We start from the raw sequence: 27845 nt of genomic DNA, 5'->3' as shown, positions 1-27845 counted from the left end.
TTCCATTTTCTTTGACTGCACTTGTCCTGCAAGCAAACTTTCAACCTGAAAGTGAAGCATCTGCCTTTTCCTGAAGCTATATCTGAATTGCTGAAAGAGAACTCACATAACTTCTTGGATTTATACAAGTATATATTTATAACCTTGACCCTTAGTAATGTTTCTATAGAGAAAAAAATTTACTTAATTTTAGCAAAGTCAACTGTATGTGTCCAGCAAAGGCAGAGAAATAATCCTTTTCTAAAACCCCTACTTATTCCCTGTACCCCAATAAGATTTTGATTTCCACTCCCCTTGAAAAAAGAAGCCAGAGATAACAAACCAAAAGAAACGAAAAAGTTAATTCTTTGGCTTAGAGTTTTCAAGAGCTCAGATCCTGAATATAAAAGGGACTTTCAAAGGTAATTTTGGCAGTAAGTGATCTTCGCTCAATTGAAAACTTGTATGTATATCTGTACGTACACACTATGCGTATCAATGATCTGTCTAGTTTCTTCATATATCTATTTAAACCTCCATAACTCTTTTTAAGCTTTCCAACTAATCCTCCCATCTCCATCATTCTTAAACAGGAATATAAAATTAATTTTTCTTCTGATTATTGAAGTACTATTTTCCCATTGATCTTTGAAGAGTTGGAAACTAGTAACTCAAGGCCTTTGTTTGCTCTATCCAACAGTTTAGGACCAGAACTTGAAGCAATTTCTTCTTTACTCTAAGAGAAAAGCAGGCCTAATCTCATCCTGCCTCATATCCTTTAAGTATCAACCATTAACAACATGTTTGTAGGATATGATAATCTAATCATTGGGCTGTCATCCCCTGCTCTTAGCTTATCTGAAATTTTTCCTCCTCTCCCACTCTCTTCCCTAGATTTAAGATCTTTGATGAACCAGCTTTCCTAAATATTTCTGACTATTGTCTTTAAGCACCTTACCTTAATTCATGATTTCTTTGATTATTACATCCAATATTATATGATTGGAGAATTGTCTCTCAGATTCTTGTTGATTCCACAAGTTCTGAGTTTTTAGGACTTCTAGTGGCATATCTTAGTGGCAAGTTGGGAGAGGCTGAGTCAATGGCCGTTAGCTAGATGCTATTTTAGATAAAAATACTTTTTTCAAAAAATAAGAATCTTTTTGATTTAGCTAATTTTCAAATATATTCATTGGAAAAATTTTAGAAAATTACGTCACCTGAGATCCTACAATCTAGGATTTTGGGACATTTCCTAAACAACTTTGTTGTTTAAAGTTTAACTTTTAAATATTTTATCGCAGTTTTGCTGCCTTATTAGGGCAAAGAGTAGTGCCCTGGCAACCCAACTTTTTCCATGCTCCAGAGGCAAACCACTCTCAACTCTTTTAGTGATTTCTTTTGGTTTTTCATTTCATACTTTTAAATAACACCCTTATAAAGGTGCTGATTCTTGATTTTTCATTTTTAACTTTTGAATTTCCAGCATGGAAAATCGGGCGATAGCTCTATTTCCATCTACCATCACCACCACACTATAAGCATACATATACATACAATCTCCTATTCCTCATCTTCCTAATATAATTTTCACAACATTGGTTAAATGGATATTCAATAATCAAAGTTACTATTTTAGCTATGTAAAATGCTACCACAATCAAGTCATGTAGCATATATTATTTCTTTTCCTTTCTAGTACAACTTTTTGTTTTACTAAGATTAAATACCATCCTAATGGGTGTGAAGTGTGATCTCACTGTGGTTTTGATTTGCATTTCCCTAGTGATTAGTGATGCTGAGCATATTTTCATGTGCTTAATGGCTATTTGTATACTTTCTTTGGAGAAGTGTCTACCAAGGCCTGTGCCCGTATTTAAATTGGTTTTTTTAAACTGTTGAATTGTAGGATTTCTTTATATATTCTCGATATTAATACTTTTTCTTTATCAGATAGGTGACTTTCAAATATTTTCTCCTATTCAGTGGATCACCTTTTCATTCTGTTGATCATGTCCTTTGAGGCAGAGAAGTTTTAAATTTTGATGAAGTCCATTTATCTGTTTTTTCTTTTGTCGCCTGTGTTTTGGCGTCATATCCAAGAAATCATTGCCAAATCCAAGGTCATGAATCTTTTCCTCTATATTTTCCCCTAGGAGTTTTATAGTTTTAGCTCTTAGATTTAGGTCTTTGATCTATTTTGAAGTTAATTTTTGTATATACTGTAAGGTAACGGTCTGACATTGTTTTGAATGAAGTTTTCCAAACACCATTTACTGAAATGATTATTTCTTTGATGATTTCTTCTCTTATGTATTTTGTTGTTTTCTCTTTATAGACCTCCAACTATTTGGGTGTTGCACCTCCTTCTGGACTCATATTTTCTATATTTTTTGTTTTTCGCTCTACTTTTGAGAGGTTTTCCAACTTTGCCTTCCAATACCTCTACTGAGTTTTAAATTCTGCCTTCATATGTATATATTTAATTTCTAAAAGCTCGTTCCTTTTTATGCGTTCTTCCTTTCTCATAGTATCCAGTTCTTGTTTCAAGGGTACAACATGCTCTCTTATCTTTCTTTTCATATAATTTTTTATTTTCTTTTAAACTCTGGGGGTGGGTGCATTTTATTTTATTTTATTTTTTGTGAGGAAGATTGGCCCTGAGCTAACATCTGTTGCCAATCTTCCTCTTTTTTTTTTCTCTCCAAAGCCTCAACACATAGCTGTACATTCTAGTTGTAAGTCCTTCTAGTTCTTCTTTGTGGGATGGCTCCTCAGCATGGCTTGATGAGTGGTGTGTAGGGACATGCCCAGGATCTGAACCTTCGAACCCTGAGCCACTGAAGCGGAGTGCATGAACTTATAGAAGACTCGGCCACAGGTCTGGCCCCCTGCTTTTTAATTTTTTTTAAGTTTTCATCTCCCTACATGGTCTCTGTTTCCTCCAAGTTCTTTTTTTTCTTTCTTTCTGTTTTGTCATTGTCTTTGATGTCAAAGGCCTCCCTCAGATACCTTGGTTGTTTATTTATATTCAAGAGTGGAAAACTAAAAGGCCAATTGACAGTTCTATCTGCTAAGTAATGCTTATTGACTGTGAGCTTTAGTGAAGGGCAATCTGGCTGAGCTACTTCAAAGAGAAGTTCCTGCTATTAGCATATTTAGTTGTTTTTCTTTCTGGCTAAACAGATTCTGCAGAGAAGACTCTTTCATTCTCCTACATGCAAGATAGAAACCTGGATGACAAGGTTCTAGGGGACAGCTGGGGGAAGAGTGCTGGAGGATGGTGGCTCAACAGCTGGTATATAATCTTAATCTGTTTTCACTACAGAACCTCACACCCTCAGCAGTGCCTGCAGCTCACCAATCTAGCTACCCTCTGTTATATTCTCCTTGGGGTATAAATCTACTCTCTGCCTGAGTTGGAAAGGAACAACTGCATGGCTGGGTGATATTTGGAAACAGACTTTCAATACAACTTTGTGTTTTTAACGCTACTTTCACTCTCATTTCAAAAAACCATCTTGTCACCAACTGCAGAATGTGCTAGAAGTTCAGCGATGCACATCAAGTTGCTTCTTGGCTTTCCTTACTTCTTAGAATCCAAGCTTCTCAGGTATGCTTAATTAGTTCTGCTTGCTGGCTTGCAGAATTTTATTTCTATTGATTCCTCTCTCATTCTTTTTTCCTTTTATTTTATTTCTTAAAAAATCCCTTTACTGGGGCCGGCCCTGTGGCCGAGTGGTTAAGTTCATGCGCTCCACTTTGGTGGCCCAGGGTTTTGCCGGTTTGGATCCTGGGTGCGGACATGGCATCACTCGTCAGGCCATGTTGAGGTGGTGTCCCACATGCCACAACTAGAAGGACCCACAACTAAAATATACAACTATGTTCTGGGGGTTGGGGAGAAAAAGAAAAAAAAATCCCTTTATTAATATTTTGGTGTAGTTTTAGAGGGAACAATGGTAAAAGTATGTGTCCAACCTGCCATATTTTCCTAGAGACATGTATTTTAATTTTTAATGGCAGATGGGAGGTTTAAATTCTTTGTATCAAATCACTAAACTTTTTCTTTGCCAACTTTCCTATTGAAATTTAATTTTAAAAAGGTATTCCTGGGTCTGGCCTGGTGATGCAGTGGTTAATTTTGCACATTCCACTTCAGTGGCCCGGGGTTTGCTGGTTCAGATCCTGGGTGCGGACACGGCGCAGCTTGGCAAAAGCCATACTGTGGTAGGCGTCCCATATATAAAGCAGAGGAAGATGGGCACGGATGTTAACTCAGGGCCAGTCTTCCTCAGCAAAAAGAGGGGGATTGGAGGCAGATGTTAGCTCAGGGCTAATCTTCCTCAAAAAAAAACCAAAAAGGTATTCCTTATTTGAAATTTCAAAATCATTTATATTCCTTTTAGTTTGCTTTTAATGATTTAAGTGTTCACATTTTATTCAATTACCTGTTATTTATTTTAGGATATAATTTGAGCTAAATGTCTCAGGTGAGTTTTCCCCAAATATAAAGCTATTTTTGTCAACAATATTTGTCCCATACTCATTGACTTTGATATTTCTGCTACAGTATATTAAGTTCTAATATATACTAGTCTGACTAAACTAACAATCCAGTGTATCTATTCTTCTTTTGCACTGTATTAATTATGGTAGCTTTCTAATTCTCTCCAGCCCCCAAATTTTTGTAATACTTATCTATTTACTTTCCAAGATGTAAAGATGAATTTTCAACAGCTTTGCCAAGTCTCTCCTCAAAAATCCCTTTAGAATTTTGATTAGAATCTGTAGAAATCATAAGTACTATTCACTAAGTATGTCTGTTTTCCCCTTTTTTTGAAGTTGCCAAGAATCTTGCTTTCCGTGGTATGTGAGTGGAAGTCGTATGTCTGCACTTTCTTCCCTTACCCCTGCTCTCGTGATTGTGGCAGCACGTGTTAAGATACAGCCTCCACTTGCCTGGGTACCTGAGTGATAACCGTGACCAGAGCCTCCCTGTGGATCTGCATCAGACATACAGTGGAAGAATAAATACTTAAAATTTTTTTTCTTAAGCTACTGAGATTTTGGGGTTGTCTGGTCCCCCACCATCATGTAGCCAATCCATAAATACAGAATGATGTTAATAATATCCGCTGATTTGGGAGATCTAGGAGTCTCCATGACATACCTGCTATAGGATTCATTACTGTCAAGAAATGAAGGATAGGAGTTAACTGCTCTAATACTATTTCATTCCAGGGGACTCTCTTGGCCAGTCCCATATCAATACCCATAGTCTCCTTTGTGCTCTTTCCTCAAATTAGGCTTGAAGGTCTCTGCTCCAAATACGGTTCCCAAGAGTAGGGCGATAGGCCTATGTATCCTCAGATCCAGTGCTGCTCCCTGTCTTTACACAGATTTCAGGAGGAAAACTTCCATTGAAAGGTTTTAGCTCTTCTGTTGTTTCCTCCTGACATGTTACCTCTTCCCCACCATCACCATTTGAGATTTGTGCCATTAGAAAGAGGTTCCTGCAAAAACGCTGCTGAGAAAGACCCTTAGCTCACCTTCTACCTAAGGTATTAGCTCCCTGTTGTTCCCTTTCAAATCACTATGAGTGAAGGAAGGATCAATTCAGACATTCAAAGGCTGAGCCTACCTGTGCATGGAAAAGGGGCAGAAAAGAGTAAAAGGCAAAAGCATAATTTTTTTAAAAAAATTTAAATTTAAACAATTTTCCCACCCAGACCCTTGGGGATCCTACTGAGGCAGAGGTGTATGTGTTCTTTGTATATAAGAAAGAATGAAATGGATATCCGCCAGTCCTTCTGGCGACCAATGCTATGTTTGATAATATACCATTTCATTTTTCTTTTGGGTATACAGCTAGGGTGCACTTCTCAGCCTCTCTTGCAGTCAAGGTGGGCCATGGAATGTGGGTGGAAGTGACATATGACATTTCCAGGTCTCACCTCCAAACCTCCAGATCTTCCAGGTCTCGTCTCCAAACTCAGTACTTACCTTCTAGTCAGATCCAGTGGAGGACTCCAAGCTGCTATGAAAGGGTGGAGCCCCTTCCTGGAAGGAGCCTGGCTCTTCTTGCTGACCCACTAGACTGTGACTCTGAGTGATAAATAAACTGCTCTGGTATGATGCTACTGATCTTTGTCATTATTTGTTACAGCAGCCTATCCTGGCATAAAGAGAATAGCTTCAACCAAAATTGTGTATTTTATATAATAAATCCTATGTGGAGTAGAGGTGCAGGGAAGCATAGTTTGTGTTTATGCATTAATTAGTTTATAATACCTAATTGAGTGAATATGAAAAAGTCACTTAATCATGTTTTATCTAAAAAAAAATAGAATTGGCTGAATTGATAGGCTATTTTAGTATTATGTGATGGGTAAAACCTGAGAAATATGAAGTGATTGTATTATAGTCTATGACTGTATATTGGGTGTTTCTCTTTTGCAGTTACAATCTAAGACTCATACCTCATGTTTAATCATATGATCATATTGTTGTTTGAGACTTTCATAATGAATTAAAAATTAAGAAAGTAAATATCTTGTATTAAGTTACTTGTACTCACTCACTTGTATTAAGAAGTAACAATACTTTCATACAGAGGAACTCTTCTTGGCTAACTTGAAGCTTCACAAACTCCTGTGGGATCTGCCACATGGTAAGGCATAATGAATATAATGATGATTCCTTCATCCGCTGTCTTGCACCACACACAACACACAAAAGGAAAAGCAACAGGAAAGAAAACCACATACAGTGTCTTAGCCAGTTTATGTAATTTATCAGAGAATATGGGATTTAGTAATGACCTTATTTATTATTGAAAATGACTTTTTATAAAACAGACTCAATATTTGGAATTTTAAACATCTAAATTCATTGACAATATCGAGTTTTGGAGGTCAAGAAATTTTAAAGTTAGAAAATCACATTAAATACACATTGAGCAAGATTAAAGTTGTTTCTCACTATTATCATCACATTTTAAAAACCTAAACCAAGAAAGGAGAGCAAAGTTGTAGGAGTTGAGAATGTAGAGCTGAGGGGACACTCAGGAAATACTTTATATACTGATAAGATTTTCTGTGAAAAAAAATTAAAAATTTTGTGTGGAATCCAATGGGAGAGTGGATTCAGGACACAGAAACTGAATAGTGTAGAATAGTTCCACGTATTCAGTTTAGAGTATTCAGTGTAAAATGTTACAGTGTGAAATATTCTGGGGAAATGTATGGTGATGTAGAAAAGAGAACATTAGCAATCATTAAATAATTGACAAAGTCAAATACAAATTCTGAAGGTTGAGGAAATTTATTTCAGGTATTTTCTCAACCAGGTACTGTTTTGTAATATCCTCATTAGTCAAATGAAGCTAACAGGAATAGTGAAAAGAGAATGAGATTTTGACTCAGGAGAGCTAAGATTGATCCTGACTGTCACTTAGATTCTTTAGCAGGCTAAGCAATTCTTCTGTGCCTCCATTTCCTGAGCTGTAAAATGAAGGATACTGATTCCTTATCAATTTCAAGAGACTGCAGGATAAAATGGAATAAAAATATACAAAAGTTATCTGTAATCTGTAAAGACTTACATAAGTGTAAATTACTATGTTATATAATTCTAAGTCAGCACTCACTGTTAGAAAAGTATAAATATTTCCACGAAAAGATTCTTATTCAGTTTAAAGTTATATATAGAACATTAATTATAGTAATTTAAATATAATCAAGCAAATGGACATATTTATCTTTCAACTTTCTAAATAAATTGCCAGTCTGATTTTTCTTCTAAGAAGAGAGATAATATTTTTACTTTCTGAAGGTAAGTCAATACTTTCAAGCAAAAATATTTCTCACTATCTTCAGTTAAATATTTCTCATTTACTTCATTATCCTCATTTAAATATTTCTCATTGCCTTCATTATCTTCATTTAAAGATTTCTCATTTACTTCATTATCCTCACTAGTACCAAGGTATGAAATTTTAATTTGATCAACTAAACATTTAATTTTGTCTTTAAGTATATTTTTTGGTACATTTTTGAAGCTTAAAAAAATTGGATTTGAGGGGCCAGCCTGGTGGCATAGTGGTTAAGTTCATGTGCTCCACTTCAGCAGCCCAGGGTTTGCAGGTTCGGATCCTGGGCGCAGACCTACACATTGCTCATCAAGTCATGCTGTGATGGCATCCCACATATAAAGTAGGGGGAGATTGGCACAGATGTTAGCTCAGGGCCAATCTCCCTCACCAAAAAGACAAAAAAAAAAAACCCCAAAAACCCACTAAAACCAAAAATTGCACTTGAGACAACTACTGTATATTGAAACAAAAGGAAAAAGCTCCAAATATCAAATTACGTATAAAAATGATACAATTTTATTAATATTGTCATATCAAATTATATCCTTTAGGTAATTCTGAGAAACCTTTCAAGAAAATTCTATTATTTAGGACACAAAATGTACAAACATCTATTTAAATGTAAGTTTCAAGATTATCCTACCTATACATTTTTTTTTTAATGGTTCATTCTCTCCTTTTTTTTTTTAGGAAGATTGGCCCTGAGCTAACATCTGTTGCCAATCTTCCTCTTTTCTTTTGTCTCCCCAAAGCCCCAGCACATTTGTATAACCTAGCTGAAGTCCCTCTAGTTCTTCTATAAGGATGCCATCACAGCATGGCTTGATGAGCACTGTGTAGGTCCATGCACAGGATGCAAACTGGCGAAACCTGTGCTGCCGAAGCAGAGTGTGTGAACCCAACCACTACAGCACTGGGCCAGCCCCACTACATATATATTTTTGATAATAATAACAACAAAAGTCAAGTTACTACTTACTCATTTAGTACTAGATCAGGTGCAAAATACAGCATCTGTCCACTGACATGTTTATAGGATCTCCATCCTAGTCCAAATACCATTAAGCTCATCCAAGAATACTGGATAAGAGTTATCTGGTCATCAATATGTAACTTTCGAAAACCTGCAAAACAAATTTAAAAATAAAATGATCACAAAAATCACTGTGTCAGAAATGTTGAAAATAAATAGAAATTTGAAAGTACCTGTCAGTAGGATAATATAATGTTTTTGATCTCAATATATTTATACTACAAATCAGGCAATATTAATAAAAAATAGGGCCTGCAAAATTAAAAAGAGCAGCAGCTTTGGAAGTTATTAAAATTAGTCACTGTGGTTTAGCATTTCTGGAAATTCACTAATTGATCAAATGTCTACCACTCATTCTTTCAACACTCATTTATTGAGAGCCATTCGTGTGCCAGGCACTGCGTTAAAATGCTGGAGTTAGGAAGATGAATAAGACACAACTCTTGCCCTTAAAAGAGGTTTGCAACTCAACAGGAGAGAGAAGCACATAAGTCCAATGTTACAGAAAGTTAAGAGGGAGTACATCAGGCAATTGGGAGATCAGGAAAAATATACCTTAAAAGAGAAAGAGATAATGCCCAAGCAGAATATAATCAGTTTGTTGAGGAATCTCAATTCTTTGGCATTTAAGTGTAAACTGATTTTATTTTGTAAAACCACTGCTTTCAATTGTGCTATATCTAATTTTTCTTTAACATCCCTTGATAATGTCTTGGGTAGCTGCCATAGTCTTCTGGTCACTTTTGTTTTTTGAAACCTAATCCAGTCTCATTTTAGACTCCTATGTGGCTGAAGAGGTTTGGAGTCTGTGTGTTTGTGTGTGAATACTCTGGTCTTTCACATCTTCACAACCTCCTTCTTTTAGGCCTTTCTCTGGTGTTGGTGGCAGAAGGAGGATGGCAGGGAAACACAAATGTATCTTGACTTAAATGGTCTTTCCAATTCTCTTTTTGCCTGCTTGGGGGAAGACTACCAGCTCAACACTGATTAACTTAAAAGAGGGAGGAAGAGGCAAAGAGGTGAGTTTGGAGATGTAGGCTGGGGTCAGATCATGGACGGTCTTGTATGTCTATTAAGGAGCAGTGGCGGTGACACTGCCTTATTATGTTATGTATGGATCCTTGGGAGCCATGTGGAGGATGGATTCACTGGAATAAGCCTGGAGTTAGGAAGAGAAGTTGGGAGCTATTGCCAAAGGCCAGATGAAAGATGATAACAGCCTGAAATAAATCAAAGGTAGGAGTAGAGAGGACAGAGTGTATTAAAGAAATATTTAAAGAGTAAAATCAAAGAAATCTGGCAACTGACTGTATGTAGGTAGGAGGAAGAAGTCGTCAAATAGGTCTTTCAGTATTTTTACTTGAATGGTGGGTGATGACAACAGTATTACTGCGATAAAAATAAAGAAGGAGAAATAAGCTACAGAGAAAAAAGTAAGTTTTGGACATATTTGAAGGACCTCCGGAATATCTAGATAGTAATTGGACATATGAATTAGAAGTATGGAGAGATATCTGAGCTAGAAATACAAATTTCACAATTATTTGTATCTGAGTGTAGCTGAAACAACGAAAGTGGATGATATCATTTATTAAAGGCATAGAGACAAACAAGTGTTTTGGTGGGAACACCAACCACTTTTCATAACGCTATTTTAATAACATCTATTCCTCCTAAAAACTCATTGAAATCCACTCGCAAATGACCTATTTCAAAAGGAAAACCAAAGCAAAACTTAATTCCTTAGATCTTAAGGGTGAAAGAAATTTATTTCCTGATTCTGTTAATCATCTCAAGTAGGTAGCAGAAAGGTAGGTTATCTTCTCTCCATACACTCCAGACAGTCCCAGCTTCATGTGAATAATAGGAAGACTGATATTCTCTTCTCAGAAACTTTTAGCCTTACAGGGACCAAAAACATCTCTAGTACATATTCATAGTTAGGGATGCTATAGCAGACATCAGCCTTGTTTTTGGGTGGGGAGTGTTCACTCTTTAGTGTTTAACCTTCTCCCCTTCCTCCTTCCCTCTCTTCCTCCCTTTTTTTCTCTACGCAGACATAATTTCCCATTGGTTGTAGTGTGGTGAGAGCAAGTACCCTACCTTCTCACCAAGGAAGCTGGCTAAGGCTTTGATTCCCTGGGCTTGTGATCCAGGTTTGGCCTGCGGAACACATAGTACCTGGACTTTGAATCAAAAAATAGTAAGGCAGAGACAAAGGTATGCTTAGGCTTTATTCTTGATGGTGGTGGTGCCCAGCGACAGCAGGATACAGTGGGGGCATTTGTGATGCTTGTTTCCTGGCCCTCCAGAGATGCCTTGGTTTCTGCATATTTTCCAGACTTGTCTTCTAGCTTCTATTCAGTGAATCCTTGGTGTCCTTCCAGGAAATTACTCCTTCCTTTTTGTTTTGTTTTTGATAGCCAGATGTCTTTTGTTTTTGTTTTTTAAAATTAACAGAGTTGGTTTTTATTGCTTGCATCCTGATTTATTCAGGTGCAGAAATACTCCCTAAATAACCAGCTAAGAAAAATTTGTCATGCGATTTTCTAAATTCTTTCTTTATTTTCATATGACATATATGCATCTTGAGGTCCATGTCTATATATTACCTCTTTTTTTTTAAAAAAAAATGAAGCAGTCAATACAATAGACCTAGTACAGAAATGCTGCTTGTAAATGGAATATTTTACAGGCTTTACAAAAATGGGTAATGAATTCTTTTATAAAGTTTAGAATCATTCGATAAGAGATAAACGAATTTTCCTAATCTTTGCAAGGCAAGACTCCCTAAAGGCAGGCATATATGGATCTGTCTATTGCTGGTCTATCTCAAATTAGAAGGAGTTCTGGAGAGAAGGCCCAACCTCCAGGGCTGGCTCTACCACTCACTGAATGCCACTGTGCACAAGTCATTTAATATCACTGAATCCAAATTTCTTCATAAGTAAAATCACAATGATAATGATAACTAGTTCACAGAGTTGTAATGACACTCAAATGGGATAATTATGCACATTATAGAGCACTATGCAGATGTTTACTGTTATTATTACCAATGGAGCCCAAAACAGAATTGCTGAGGGGGCAATGGCTGTATGAAAGCCACCGATTAGTCTGATGGGAAATCTCTGATATTAAAACACAGTGAGATCCAGAAGGCATTTTATATGTCTCTATATATTTATTTTTATATATTATTTATATATTATGGAACCTACATGATACCACTAAAGTGTCAATGTTATCAATAGCAGTAAAATTCAAAATGTGATGAAGCATTCTATCTGGAATATGCATTTTCCAGAATCTGTATTTCATATATATATTTGTTACATATCAACAAATATATATCTGTGAAATATATACTTGTCCAGAATATAGATTTTATATGTTATTAGATATATATAACAAATTATATATTTCATATTATATATGAGAAAAATGGCAGAATCATAGAAAGTTAGGTTCAGTCAAGCAGATGTATTAAAACATTAACAGACTATTCAATATCATCTCCGGTAATATACTTATTTTTCTCTGTATCTTTCTTAATCAATTTTATAACTTTCTAAAGAAACTATTTCGGGGCTGGCCCTGTGGTCGAGTGGTTAGGTTCACGCACTCCGCTGCAGGCAGCCCAGTGTTTCGTTGGTTTGAATCCTGGGCGTGGACATGGCACTGCTCATCAAACCACGCTGAGGCAGCGTCCCACAGGCCACAACTAGAAGGACCCACAGCGAAGAATATAGAACTATGTACCAGGGGGCTTTGGGGAGAAAAAGGAAAAAATAAGATCTAAAAAACAAAAGAAAGTATTTCATAATACTTAAATATTTGACTTACTATGCTATATTTCTTTCACTCTAGGCCTTTGTTTTATGATAATCTCTGAGTAGTTTTAACATTTTACAAAAGTATACAGCAGTTAACTCATTTGTTCTTTTATATTTTTTTTGATGAGGAAGATTAGCCCTGAGCTAACATCTGTGCCAATCTTCCTCCACTTTGTATGTGGGATGCCTCCACAGCATGGCTGATGGTGGAGTAGGTACGTACCTGGATCTGAACTGGCAAACCCAGGCCTCTGAAGGGGAGCACGTGGAATTTTTACCACTCGGCCGTTGGGCTGGCCCCTTATTTGTTCTTTTTTGAAAAACAGATTCTGCTTATATGTACATTTTTATGTTTACACTAGCCTACCCTTTGTTTTTTGTTTGTTTGTTTTTGCTTTTGCATTCTGGGGTTATTAAGGACTAGAAATAAAGAAACATTCTTATTATATTATAAAAGGCAAATCTTGCTGAAATAACTTAAAACTTATGAAAGTACCAAGAGTTATAGCAGAAAGTATATTCTTTCCATTTAACAAACAAATACACCTCAGAAACTAGCTTTATTTACTCCACCATTTAGAGGGCTAATCTGTGATAAATGTACAATGTTAAATTGACTTGAACATGCTTGGTACAGAAGTGCAATTTTTTTCCCCATTAACTGTAATATCATACATTACTTTATACTGAAACAAAGACGGGAACACTGAGATCAAATTCCCATTGATGATAATGATCAGGTAAACTCAGTACATTTGAGATGATGATCAAAATGAAAACCTTCACATAGGGAAGTGATGGATGATCTCTAATTGTGTTTAACAGGTAGTAAAGAAAAAGAGCCTTGCCTTTTAACTGATATGACCTGATTATTTCTGACAAAAGCCATGTTACAAGCTGTACAATCATTAATGCTGAAAAACAATTAAAGAGTACAGTAAAGACATGGCCTGTATGACCTTCTAGGTTCTCCTATCTTTCTTGTAGAGTTCTGGTAAAATATACAGGCTGTGCTTCTGTAAAAACTGTCATATATTGAAATAGTTAATCTACAACAGGTGCACAGCATTAAATACCCCAGCATGTTCCGACACAAAATATGAGCTTTGAGGAGCACAAAAAAGCTTCAGCACAATAAATGTAATCACCAACACATGTTTGATGACATTATCAATAAGGATGTGATGGTTAATGATTTAAGGCAGCATAGTTCTTTTCATATCAATTCCATAATTTAAATTTCTGTAAATATTCTTTAAGCACTTCTTTAGGATGAAGCATTATGCTTGCAATTAGACATAAAATCTAGAAAGACCCTGTTTCTGCCTTCAACCCTTTTGTCTGGCGAGACAGACAGAAAAGTAGAACATAATTATAACTCAGGGTGACAGTGCCTTGACACAAGGGTGATGTGGCAGAGCAAAGGGGTTTTTGACCCAGTCTGGGAAGACTTGGGAAAATCTTCCTGGGGAAGTCACAGGTAATTAGAATCCTAAAGGCTAGTTAGAGACAAGCCAGGGGAAGACGTGGGAGAAGACAAGGGCCTCCAGGTAGGAAAAACAACATGGGCTAAAGAAGGCAGGAAATTGAGCAAAGAGCATTTTGGGAACTGAACCTTAGAGTTACCTGAAGAGGAACAGTGAGAAAGAATGCTGCGAATTCAGGAGCCAGACCACAGAAGGGCCTTGGATATTAAGGCTGAGAAGTTTGAAAAAGAAAAGGAACAACAGAACTGATTATAATTGTTTTAGAAAGATGATTCTAGGGGCAGAATAGAAGATTGTTTGGTGCCAGTGTGAAACTGTGGTAACAGGATCAGTCAGGGGACTACAACAGAAATCTAGGAACAAATGACGACCTAAACTAAGGGCAGTAGCAGTGAAAGCAGCGCGTATAATGCATCACATATTTAATTAGTAGAGTTGACAGGATCTGACAACTAATTGGACAGGAAGTGAAGGAAAAAAAGTGAGCTAAGGATGATATCCAAGATTCCGTCCGAGGTGCCATTCAAGATACAGGAAAAGGTTTTAGGTTTATGGAGTAGAAGGTCATGTTGACTTGGGAGTTCATCCAGGTGGAAATGTGTAATAAACAGTTGAAATATTGGGTCCAATAGTTCGGTAGAGGGTCTGGGTTGATACTATGTGTTTAGGAGTCATCAGAATATAGTGGTAGTTGAACACAAGGCTATGTATGAATGAGCTCATCCAGACTGTAGCATGAGAAACTACTGGAGTACAAGACAGAACACAGGGAACGCCAAATTTATGGTGTAAGTGAAAGAACAAATCCACAAAGGAAAGAGAAAATGTATAAATTGAGAGAAAAATATCTAGCTGGAAGGGAAATGATGAATGCCAAAGGAAGAGTTCCAGTGAGAAATAGTTACTTTGTCAATGGCCCCGGAGGCATGTGAAACATGTTAAGGGATGAAAGTATTCATTTGATTTGATAAGTAAAAAATTTTGTTGACATTGGCAATAGTAATTTCAGTAGAGTAGAATATTAGGAAAGTCATTTTTGAAAGTCTTCATAAAAGTATTATCAAACCTGACTTTACTCCTGGTAGGCTCATTTCTTTCCCATCACTTTTTTGGGGGGAAGTAATTTGATTTATTCATTTGATTTGGGAAGAAAGAAAAAAATCTTTTGTCACATATGCAATGGCTGTCACTGACTCAAAAGATATTTTGCCATGCTTCACAGGCAGAAAACAAGCAAAGGACTGTCCGGTCTTCTGATGCTAATGACTGTAAGTAGTCTTGATGCCGGGTCGGTGAGCCGAGGAGTCGAAAGAAAGATTTCTTGGACTCTCAAGATCTGGCAGTAGTGTTCTTTTATTTAGAGAATAGTGTGGAATAGCATGGGGACAGGACCCATGGGCAGTCAGAGCTGCTGCGTGGGGACAGGACCCACGGGCAGGAGGAGCTGCTGCTGCCACTGCTGCTGCTGGCATGGGTGGAGAGTAAGGCTAAATTTAAGGCATAGGTATGTGAGTTATCTCTTTACAAGACAAAGGAAAGAATATGTAAAAAAGTTGTTAAAATGATATCAGTGCCGGTAGGGTCTGGTTATTGGGTGGTCCTATAACTTTTAGATAAGAATCAACCCGGATTAAGTAAATGGCAGAAGCCACCTCTTAAATATTGTCTTCAGCTAAAGACAAAGGAGGATGTTGGGGGGGAGGGGGTTCAGTTACATGGGGTTGTCAGACAGTAAACAACTTAAGTCCTTGCCTTCCCCATTAAGAGTTTCCAGAGATAAGGCCATCCCGCCTTCCTCCTGGTGCAGAGAGGGAGACAACCCCCACAGATGGAGACTTCCTTCACAAATGCAAATGTCTCTCATCAAAGGGGAAGGAAATTCCACTCCTCAGAGCTTCCTTCTCATCTGCAGTTTTAAAAGTAACCAGCCTAAAATACTCCCCATCACTCTGTCTAGCTGAGACCAAGAAGTAAGGTATGTATTAAAAAATGCATGTTTAAAAATGTTAAACCATTGACTAAATAGAGATTTCACCAAATAAATAGCAGAATCAAGACAAAATTTATAAAAAGGAAATATTTCTCCCAAACTTCTCTGTCACATTATTTCTGCTATAATGTATTGATATACTAGACGAAAATATTTAAAGATTAAATTAAATTGGGAATCAGTACTTAATACTCATTCTTATTATTACTTATTTCCAAAGCCTACCCTGACTTTCAAGACCCTCCTTGATCTTACTATGCTGTGAGGGGAAGGTATGATAAGATTTTTTATCTTACTAAAGGACTCTGACATTTTGAAAAGATTGAGAACCATTCTTAGGCTGGTCTAATCCATCATTCACCAAACATACTTCATGTTTTCCTTATTTTACACCATCAGCCATGCTCCTCCTATCTGAAATGCTTCCTCTTCTTATCAGGACTTATCAAAGTCTCATTTCTCCTTCAAGGTGCAGTTTAACTGAGACTTTGAATGAAGCCTTTTCTAGTTCCTGAAGCCAAAAATGTTCTTCTGTCCCCATTTTCTTTATATCTGCATCTTACATCATTTTCACATACCACTATAGTTGTTTGGGTATCTTATCTATTACATCAGATTGAATGTTCCTTAACGAGGGAATATGTCCTGTTCATTTTTAAAATTTTGCAAATATTGTGTTGCTTCAAGTTCCAAAGACGAAAATATTACTCATTGAAGTTACAGCTAAAAGTCAATGTAAAAGCATTCATATATAGATGCAATATGTCAGATGCAGTGTATCCTGAGAGGTCATTTGTATTTAAATGTGTTGTCAGGAGGCTAAAGCATCTTGCAAGTCTCCATTAAATAGACACAAAGACAGCTCTGAAATATCATGGGAGAGATGTCAGATAAGCTGTAATTATTGTAATAGGTCCAAGATAACAGAAAAGCATAGACAAAGAAGAAATGAGGAAGCTCTGACCAGGCAACAGGAATCTCCTTGGGCACCTGCAAATACATGCCTTGGGGCCCTCATGCATGCTGTCACCTTTGTTATGACTATCATTCTGCATCTAATCTTAATCTAACTTCCTAAATATACTTTCCTATCGTGAAAGGATCACTTGATCTGCCAACACATTTTCCTAGCAGTATCTTTGTTTTTTGCACTGTAATAAGTAAGCCTCATTTAACAAAAGTCCATCTTTCACAGACCACAAACATGTGAGTGAATAGATAAAATAAATTTCTCGTATGTGCAAAACTGATGACCAGATGCTAGGATGTGCTGCACCCAAATGCATTCACACCATGAGCCCACCGTTCTGGCTTCTCTTTCTAACACCACTGTTTAATTGTTAGGTCTTGCGCACAGCAGGTATGCAATAAACATTTATTAAGTGAATCAGTGAATAAAAACCACTCTCTGGTTTAAAGTCAACTGAAAGGTTTGATTAGCTAATGATACTAGATTACTGTATCATACATATGTCCCTCTGAGTCCTTTTGCAGAGGTCAATATAATCACTCTGATTCATGGACCATTTTCATCATTCATTCATTTATTCAAGTTAATCTCAGAATGAAGACTATGCAAATATGCTTTAAAAGACCACAGGCCAAACAATACTTTCATAATCTCAATGCTCCCCTTATTGTACAGTTAATGGAAATAGTGCGTGTAATACTGGTGATGCCATCATTCTTGTTCACTTACATAAATTACATTTTGCAACATTAAAAATTTACCACCAAATTCAATGTAAAAATTTCCTCTCACTGTTTTTGATGGTGTGCGTGGGTCAAAAATCTTGACAAATACAAGTGTTTCAACTTAAAAAGCTCACTTAACTTTTTATCCAAAGTGAATAAATTATCTTTTAAAATATAACTGGTCATTGTCTAACTTTGGCTAGCTGATAGTAGAATCTTTTTAAACAGTAAAGAACCTCTAAAATGCAAACAAAAGAAATATGGACTATATAAAAAAAATCAGAGAAATCACTTCTTCCAAATAACAGAAAAACAGAGAAAAGTTAAACACACATTTAAACACTCATATTTTTAAATAGAAAAAGTTCATCAATACTATTGTCACAAAAATCTATCACATTTGATAACCACTTTACAGTAAGTTTTAAACATTCAGAACTTTTCTAATGGAAAAAATTATTACCTGTCCAAGGCCTTTCAGCAAGAATAAAGCTAATAAAAACCTGGGCATTTTGATTTTTCTATAAAATTAGTCTACATCCATTAGAATAATTAATTTTATGAACTTTTCTCAATATGCATTTTTTAAAAGATTCAACAAACGAGAATCAATTTTTCTTTCTATTTCATGTTACTTTGAATTTTCAATAACAATTCATCTATTGTATTTCAATCCTTTCAGGGAGAATAATAACTGAGAAATACATTAAGGCAAATTGGGAAGGAATTATTTTTTCAAAAGGCTACTGAATTTACTTGGAGACTAAAATGACATAATATATTTAACTCTTTATCAGGTATTGGAAAAATGATTTGGTCTAAAGGAGTATAGGGATATTATTTGTGTGAAGAGAATATAATTTTAAAATGTTTCTATTTCTAACTATGGGATTAACACCTCCACAAGCAATTGCTACTAATATATTCTCCTGGCTCTATAGTCTAACATTGAGCCAAGTGTTAACTGCATCCTTGTTTCTTTCAACCTCTTGGCTCCTATGGAACGTTATTTATATAAATGTAAATACAAATAGAAACAGAAATAGTTTATAAATTGACTGAAATCCTTTCATGATGATATGATTCATATTCTCATTGTTACCCCCTTTGTCGGGGTATAAATTAGAGAAAACAGCGACTGGAAGTTCATTTCTCTGCCAAAATTATTTATTTATGTTTAGGAATATTGTTTCTTAATTGACTTTAGATACTCTGCTGTACTCAATACTATTTTGATTTGTTATATAAATAGATACATTCAGTTTTATTTCAACCAATTGAGTTTGGTCAAATTAGGGTTTAGAATGAACTAGATATGTTTAAGATGGTCAATTTGTCTTTCTCTGAACTACTAGACATCTATGGTTGAACAAATAAACTTATGCTGTTCCTTAACTGTTTCATGCATGTAATTCTTGATTCATCAACAACACTCAATGTGCTAACTACGTCTTTTGTATCTCCCTAGCAAACAGTAGGTTCCTAGAAAAGCAGCAGATAATATAGGATCCTAGATAAATATTTTGAACTACTGAAACATATACTATAACGTGCTGTTATAACATGCTGTATTAACTATAGTTAATTTACTGCACAGACTGTTTGATTTTATTTAACAATCTACTAGCACAACAAACAGTAAAATTTTTGTTACATGCTATTATATACAAATTATTATTACCTGGCAGTGATTTAGACCACTTGACTACTGAAAGAAGTTGTCTCTCGGCTAGTTGATTAAGACATGTCAACAAAGAACTGGAGGTATCAGGTTTGGTGTTGTCATGTCCTGCATAGATCATGTCTGGTTCAATGCTCATTAGCAGGTTGATCAGTGGGGGCATCAACTGTATATCCTGATTTGGTGAAAAAGAGATTCTCTGGCATAGGGGTTGGCTTTCATTTGGAATGCCCACCGGCTGTGGGAGAGTGACAGCATCTAGTGCTCTCATAACTCGCACTTTATTGAACTTTTTAAACTTTCGACCTACAGAGAAGAAAGAAAAGAAGTTCATGTAAATACATATCAACTAAATCTTCCAGAGGCATATTATTTTTCTTAAGTCTTAGAATCACAGAATTATAGGTTTTAGCACAATCTAAGAAAATGAAATTGAGTAAGTAAAAATGTTAGGTCTGAGACATGGATTAAAGAATTAATTACACCAGCATTCAGTGGGTTGGTGGGGTGTGGGTAATTACACTAGCATCCAATGTGGGGTTATGGAGCTTTACAGAAACACGTATGAAAAGGCAAATGGCTTTTAGCGGAGACTAAGCTCAGCACTGGTCAAAATTCTGACAGGACTGCTTCCCAAAAGCTAATGCTACTAACTACATTAATTAAAACACAGCCTTCTCTTGAGTTTTATTCTTCTAAGACTCTGTTAAAAGATATGTATACACATACACAAACCCCACAAAATCTTGTACACAATTTCAGTGGGCTCATAGATTCCTTCAAATTTCCTGAAATTAATACATGGACTATTACGAGATCTAAGGACCCAAAATTAAGAACCTCTTTTCTAAAGTAAGGGAGGAGAGAGTCTATATCCTGTGCTGGTCAGGCCACATTTGTATTTCTAGACAATTTCTAGGATTTTTACGTTGAGGGGCAATCCAGGAAAAGTGGGAATTACTTTTGGACTTACTGATCATATCTGAGTGAACAGAGATAAATATAAACTAACCCATAACACCTTCTATTCTGCTTCTGTTTTATTTTTCTTCTTAGTATTTATCATGTTCTATCAGGGTACAATATTTTATGTTATGTAATTATCTGGTTTATTATCTCTGTCCTCAACTAAAACATAAGCTCCTTGATAATAGCGTAGCACTTTACATATAGTAATACTCAATAATTCTGTTGAATAAATCAATAATTGCACAGCAACAAAAAAGCTGTTTTCTACAAGGGCTCCAACCCTAATCTGGCTCCTGCTGTATTACTTCTACTCTCTGAAGAATGGGAAAAAAATCCAAGTGGAATTTCCCTTCAGGAAGACACAATCTAGGGCAGAAGGGGTAGCATATTTCATAGCAGAATGTTTGGGGTTCACATATGTCTGCAAACTTCAGCTGTTGACACGTTTCTACCATAGCTACATTTATGTCTCCAATTGCTTTTTCCTTCTCTTCTATACCAAACCAAATCACTGAGATTTCCAGCTCAAAGTCTTTTAGCTCAAATTGTAAGGGGATAATCAAACCAGGAAGGAAGCCAAGGGGAACCATTTAACAATTACTAAGTCAATAACAGCCCAAGATGGAATTATACAGACTTGAATGCATAGTAACTAGTAGGCATATTTATGGAATTTAAGCAAAAATATTTTTAGGAATGATAAAAAGGGAATGTAAAAGCAAAAATCATGAATACAAGTTGGAGGAAGAATTACTGTATGAAATGGACTTATTAAGCAATCATTTCACTGTATTTCAAAGATAAAGTGGCATCTAAGTTTCAAGAAATCCAGGAAGAGAAACACAACGTCAAATAAAAGATCAAATAAATCAAAAGACGGAATAAGATAAAATGGGAGATGGCAGAGAAAGAAAATAAAAAAATAAAGCCACTATACATTTAAAAACCTTATTAGAAGAATAAAAAAGGAGAACTGATAGTGATGCAGGGTCGGTGAGCTGAGGAGTCGAAAGAAAGATTTCTTGGACTCTCAAGGTCTGGCAGTGGTGCTCTTTTGTTTAGAGAATAGTACAGAATAGCATGAGGACAGGACCTATGGGCAGTGAAGAGCTGCAGGCATGGGGACAGGACCCATGGGCAGTGAAGAGCTGTTGCTGCTGCTGCATGGGGACAGGACCCATGGGCAGTCAGAGCTCCTGCTGCTGCCCTGAGTTGAGGTTAGGGCTAAATTTATAAGGCATGGGTACATGACTTATTTTTACTGGAAAAAGAAAAGATGATGTAAAAAGTCATTAAATGATTTCAGTGCAGATGGGGTCTGGTTATTGTGTGGTCATATAACTTTAGATACGAATCTGGTCATATAGATCGGCATGTAGGTGAGGATGCCCTGGGCTTCTTTCCCTGGGGCAGCCCTAATTCATACCATAAAAATCCACCGGGTCATATAGTTCAGCATGTAGGCCAGGTCACCTTGGGCTTCTCTACCTGGAGCAGCCTTAATCCACATCACTAGTGTAAAAAACTAAATCAGTGACATGAAGTTTAGACTTTGAGATTTTGAGAAAAATCACGAAATGAAGTATAAAAGGAGTAAAAGTGAGTAAAGATAACAGATATAGAAAACAGAAACCAGAAAGCCAACACATAGATTATTACTGGGGATCATAAAAAAGGAGAGGAAAACATGAAACAGAAAAAATCTTTGAAGTTAACATTAAGAGAATACTTAGCTAATATATTAGAAGACAAATTTTCAGATCAGAGAGGGCTTACTCTGTACCAAGAAATGATAAAAATTAGTCTCACATCTCTCTTCAGTTTCATTAGATGCCTAAAGACAATGGCACTGTATGCAGATTTGAGAGACAAGGGGCTCATACCACAGATTTTCCATGTTTTAATAGAATTTTAGTGAAGATTTGGGAGGCCAAGAAAGTAGTACACACAGTAAGCTTCTCAGTCTCATCTCCCTTTGTCAGCTCACTTCTTTTACCTTCCCATCCTAAGCAACACATCTTCCTTTTTGCCTTTGGTAGATCAAATTAGCAAATATCTCTTGTAACATCAGCATGCTCCTGGGGCCCCAAACAGCTTATCAAAGCACTTCTAAAAGCCAAAACAAATAGGACATTCCCCTCTAAAGAAAAAAAAAACCTTCAACTGAGAAATGTTTTCAATCATTTAGAAAACTTTTCTACCATATGAAAATATACACATTTTCCTTCTGATTATGTTTCCATGGGAAATGTATAGTTTAAGAACATAAATATATATGATAACAATACTTAATAACTATTAAATTAATTGAGCACCTGCACTAGATATGATTCTACAAATTAATTTCAGATCAAAGATATCTGCATTGATTTTTCAAAGGTTCCTACAAATAAATAATTAAAAACTTTTAGAAGATACAAGAATATGTTTTACATCAAAGTTAAATCTTTATTTTGCCACTGATAATGTTTGCATAAATGGCTTCAAGACATAAGATATTTTAAGCCACCACTGACTAAACCTTTTTATATGCCAGACACTATGCTCTATGCTTTAGATGTATCATTCTGTTTACCCCATAATAACTCTTATTATGTGGTCTTAATAGAAAAGAAAATAGAGATGTGTAGAGGTTAAGGTGTGTGCCTGACGTCCCACAGCTATTAGTGGGGAAGTTGAAATCTAACTCCACTTGTTCTGACTTTGCACCTTTACTCTTATTAAATACTATACCATCACCTACAGAGGTGTTTTAAAAATCTTTTTCTAATCTATTGATAAAATTTAAACTTTTAAGGTGGAGTTAATATATTTGATTAAAATTGGCATAAAGTTCTACATAAACTTCCTTTACTGGCAGTATAGAAGATTAGATAAGATACACCACCTTCTCTAGAACACCTAAAAAAGGATGGATAAAACATAACTAACAGCCTTTTAAATGCATATCTAAGCTCCTCAAAAAATCAGTAAAATATCAAGAAGTCCAAAATGAAGAAAACTTCTATCCACTGACAAAGGGATGTGAGAAGGAAGCATGTCTGTTTCATCCTTGGCTCAGCATGAGAAAAAAGTCTCCTCTGATCCTTCCTAATTCATAGGCCTCCGTCACACAGGTTTGTAACTTGAAATTATTCTACACACAAAGTATGGGAAACTTAGAGGCAAAATTCAACAGGAAAAGTGGTCCTTCACGGATGAAATCCCTGAGGTGCCTGAAGAATAGAATGAAAATTCTCTCTGGAGAAAAGCTCTCTCTATTAAAGCCACACAGGAGTTCAAAAAAATTAAACTCTGCCAAACGTGAGCTTATAATCCAAAATTACAAAAGGCATAATGAGTGAGAAGTAGCAGAGATAATAAATAGAGTGGTGGATTTGGCTCATACTGGCTTACGAAAACTTATTGTTAAGTACTTAGATTAATTTTGAGAGCCAATTGTTAAAACATTGGTAACTTGAAATTTGCTATAAAGGAGTATTTACACCACAATCATTGGGAAACCCTATAAATAATCAGGGTGGGTTTGTTTGTTTTGTTTTTTTTACCACCATACCACAATGGCATAATTAGATCCAGAGTTATGGGACTTCGCAATTATGAATTTAGAATTATGAATACAAATATTTGCAATAGGTATGTTTATAATTATTAAGGATACATGATAAAGAACGAAAATAGAAAAAGAAAAGCTAGTAGAAAGAAATGGACAAATTTATGAAAGAAACAAGTAGAATGTCTAAAACAAAATATACCATCATTAAAATGAAGGAATGGTAAACTGGAAGACAGAACTGACTAAATTACACAGAATATAGCACAGACAGATAAGGATATGAGAAATATTAAATAAGACAGAGAGACATAGAAGAGAGAATGGGCCAACCTAATACATGTCTAATAAGAGGTCTGAAGGTAGAGGAGGCAATAAGGAGAGAAGCAATATTCGAAGAATACCAGGATGGTTTTGATCCTCCTGGTATTTGTGAAAGACATAAGTTCTCAGATTTAGGAATCATGATGATTTCCAAATAGAACAAATAAAACTAAATTTCCAACTGGTTACATTATAGTGAAATTGGAGAACCAAGTATAAAAACATTTTATACAAAAATATAGAAAATATTGCCTCAAAGAAACAACTATTAGATCTACAAGAGCATTCTCAGAAAAATGATACAAGCCAGAAGATAGTAGACTAACATCTTTAAGGTCTGGAGGAAAAAAAAAGTCAAGCTAAATGTTATAATCAGCAAAATCATCATTCAAAAATGAAGTTGACATAAAGATAGTTTCAGTGAAAACAAATTTATCTTAATAAATTCCCACAGAAGGAACTTACAAAAAATTTATTTCAAAAATAAGGAAACTGAATGAAGGGTTTGAGTTGGAAAAAAACTGAGCAAACAGGTAAACGTAGGTAAATGTATTAGACTGAATAGACTCATATTGATTACTAATTCTGGATTGTGTTCTGAAATGAGCCCTGTTTACTTTCCTGTGGCCTATCTTTCTGCTATTTGTTTTTAGTTCTGGCAAAAAATATTTTATATTAAATGGATGACATAAGATGTTCATGTGATAACACTGAAGCTGTGGCATAAAAGCAAAGGAAGAGTATCACGTTTCATATTAAAATATAAGTTTTATGGCAGCCAGCAAGTTTTCTGGGAATTGGATGAAGAAATAGAGGGTAAAGATCAGCAGGCAATTAGGGAATTGAGCAAGTCCTTTAGCATTGTGAGAGTCATGATAAGTATCACTGTAGTTCGGGTGGACTTACAGGCAATTATCCCAACACTAGCTGTAAGAAATTATGTCTAGATACATTTCTTACTTTGGATTAGCAAAAGGATGATCGATGTTGCTGTATCAGTCCCTTGGGACTACGCTCTAACAACCGCTCACAGCACTGATTTAGCTTGCTTTTCCTTTTTCAGGATCCACCTCTACTTCCCAGATCAAAACAATGTGCCTGTATCTACACCTTTTAAAAAAATACAGATACTAGATAATAGGAAATATAAAATTGAAATAGGTATTTGCCAAAAAACTATACTAGACTTGATTTTTTTTTTTTTTTTTTTTTTTGGTGAGGAAGATTCACCCTGAGCTAACATCCATTGCCCATCCTCCTCTTTTTTTTTTTTTTTTATTGCTTGAGGAAGACTAGCCCTGAGCTAACATCTGCACCAATCTTTCACTTTGTATGTGGAATGCCTCCACAGCATGGCTGATGAGTGGAGTAGGTCCACACCTGGCATCCAAACCTGCAAACCCTGGGCCACTGAAGCAGAGCGTGTGGAACTTTTTAACCACTCAGCTATGGGGCCAGCCTTGAGTTGATATTTTTTAAAGAGTAAATGTCTCAATTATTCAAATAAAGTCAGACTGCAAACGGAGGGGAATTTTTGTACTCCTCAATCCTGACTGTTTTCTGGGTCTAGAAAACAGGAGGTATTGATAGATTGAACAGTTCTAGCAGACAGCCATAAAAGCAATCCCTAGAAATGAAAAAAAAAAAGGAAAACAAAACCAAAAAATCTTTAAGCAAAGAAGTGATCATGAATATTCTAAAGAATGTCCTTATCCACTGTGTGTGGGATGGCGTTCAGGGTGAACAATCAGGCAGTGACCAGAAGACATTGTTTGGCTGAAGGCTTCCATGCAGGGAATGGTGGAAGCCGTATGAGAGGTACTGTCCCTGAGGTGTGCTGAGTCAAAGACCAGGGTTTGGATAGAAAATGAGATGCTCATGGGGCCAGTCCAGTGGTGTAGGGGTTATGTTCACACACTCTGCTTCAGCGGCCTGGGGTTCGCAGGTTTGAATCCCGGGCATGGACCTGCACGTGCTCATTGGGCCATGATGTGACGGTGTCCCACATACAAAAAAGAGGAAGATTGGCACAGATGTTAGCTCAGGGACAATCTTCCTCACTAAGAAAAACGAGATGCTCATAAGAGGAATACGATGAAAGGTCTAAACACGTAAGTGGCAGGCATCACCCATACCAATTCCTGCATTAAAGAGAGGGCAGATGATTTCAGTTTTTATAGTAATTAAAGGCATAGACTAGGCTGCTATATTTCCAAAAAATGTACTGTTCAGTGCCCCAAATTCAGGAATTTTGGAATTCTTCAGAAAAGAAATTGAGGCTTTGTTGGCTTTGAGTATAGCAGGAGGAAAAAACACCCACTTTACTATACAACTCATATTCTGTAGCTCAGAAAGTTATTCTCTTTGTCAAGAGAAGTGGGGATGAGTCTAGGAGGAGGTAGGAGAGATACTGGCTTGCTAATATAACCTTTTAAAATTTAAGGATAAGGCTCTCTACCAAAAAAAAAAAAAAGATAAATAACGACGCTATAAAAATACTCTCTAGCTTAAAAAAAAATTCAGCAAACATAACTATGAATTTAATCATCCTTTATGTAGAAAGCAATTTATTATTGAAAGAGATAATTACCTTTATAATAGTTCAGCATTTTTACTACAAATGCAAAACAGAGTTGTATTTGTTTCAGAATTTTTTTGTGAGTCATTACACAAAAATGTTTTCCAAAGAAAAGAAGTTAGAAGAAGAACACCTAAATTAGAAGATATATTACCATCCTTCAGGGTGTAACTGTCTTTCCTCCTCTGTAGCAATGAACAAAATGCAGAAGTTCACTGTGACCCAGTGAAGGTAAGCAATGTGATTCATTAAAAACAAGAATCATATGCAACTGAGAGACCAAATAACTCAAACATAATTCTTATAACCAGCACATAGCTGCTGAAGCAGATAAGAACAGCCTGTAAAATCTATGTTATGACATGCCAAAACATTAATAGTTCTGACCTCTGATATTGTATCATAGATTTTATTAAGTCTTTTAAAAGTTTTTCAATATTCTCTCTTGTTTCATCTTTTGTTATTCAAATGGTCTCTATATCAGAAATGAGAAACCTCAAGAAGTAGTGACAAACATGAGGAAAGAAGGAAGAAAGAATGGAGGAAGGAAAGAAGAGAGGGAGGAAAAGAGGGAGGAAGGAAAAGGACGTGGGCTCCATTTTCCGTAGTGTGTAGACAATTATTACTTCAGTGGAATTCTTCTAACTGTGGAAGAATCCAACCAGGGGCAACCCTGATTATCATTCAAAAGAAGGCTTTAATTCTCAATAGACCACAAGTATACTCCCCCTTACTCCAGAAATTTAATACAGGACTAGCAAGTAGAATCTAATCCTATAAACTGACTACCTTCTTCCTGGTTTACAAGAATTGGATCCTTGATTCTCCAGACTTTTGTCACTGA

General features: G+C 36.0%; 1 protein-coding gene across 2 annotated transcripts in view; it reads right to left on the bottom strand.

Moving 5' to 3' along the window:
* PGR (progesterone receptor) overlaps positions 1-27845 on the bottom strand; it is a 67994-nt gene that overhangs the window by 4456 nt on the left and 35693 nt on the right. The window contains exons 4-6 of one of the 2 annotated variants that reach the window (XR_011495712.1): positions 19578-19883; positions 8835-8979; positions 6564-6690 (exon numbers count right to left, since the gene is read on the bottom strand). Coding sequence is in view for 1 of the 2 variants with exons in the window: in XM_044752698.2 (XP_044608633.2) it covers positions 6564-6694; positions 8835-8979; positions 19578-19883 (582 nt within the window). In the remaining variant the exon portion in view is untranslated. Of the gene's footprint in view, positions 1-6563; positions 6695-8834; positions 8980-19577; positions 19884-27845 lie in introns of both variants that reach the window. The other variant, XM_044752698.2, reaches the window with a different exon arrangement.

This window comes from Equus asinus, chromosome 20, assembly GCF_041296235.1.
Source record: "Equus asinus isolate D_3611 breed Donkey chromosome 20, EquAss-T2T_v2, whole genome shotgun sequence".
NCBI classification, from domain to species: domain Eukaryota; kingdom Metazoa; phylum Chordata; class Mammalia; order Perissodactyla; family Equidae; genus Equus; species Equus asinus.
The sequence above is the reverse complement of the archived record's forward strand: the minus strand, read 5'-3'. Positions and strand labels throughout refer to the sequence as shown.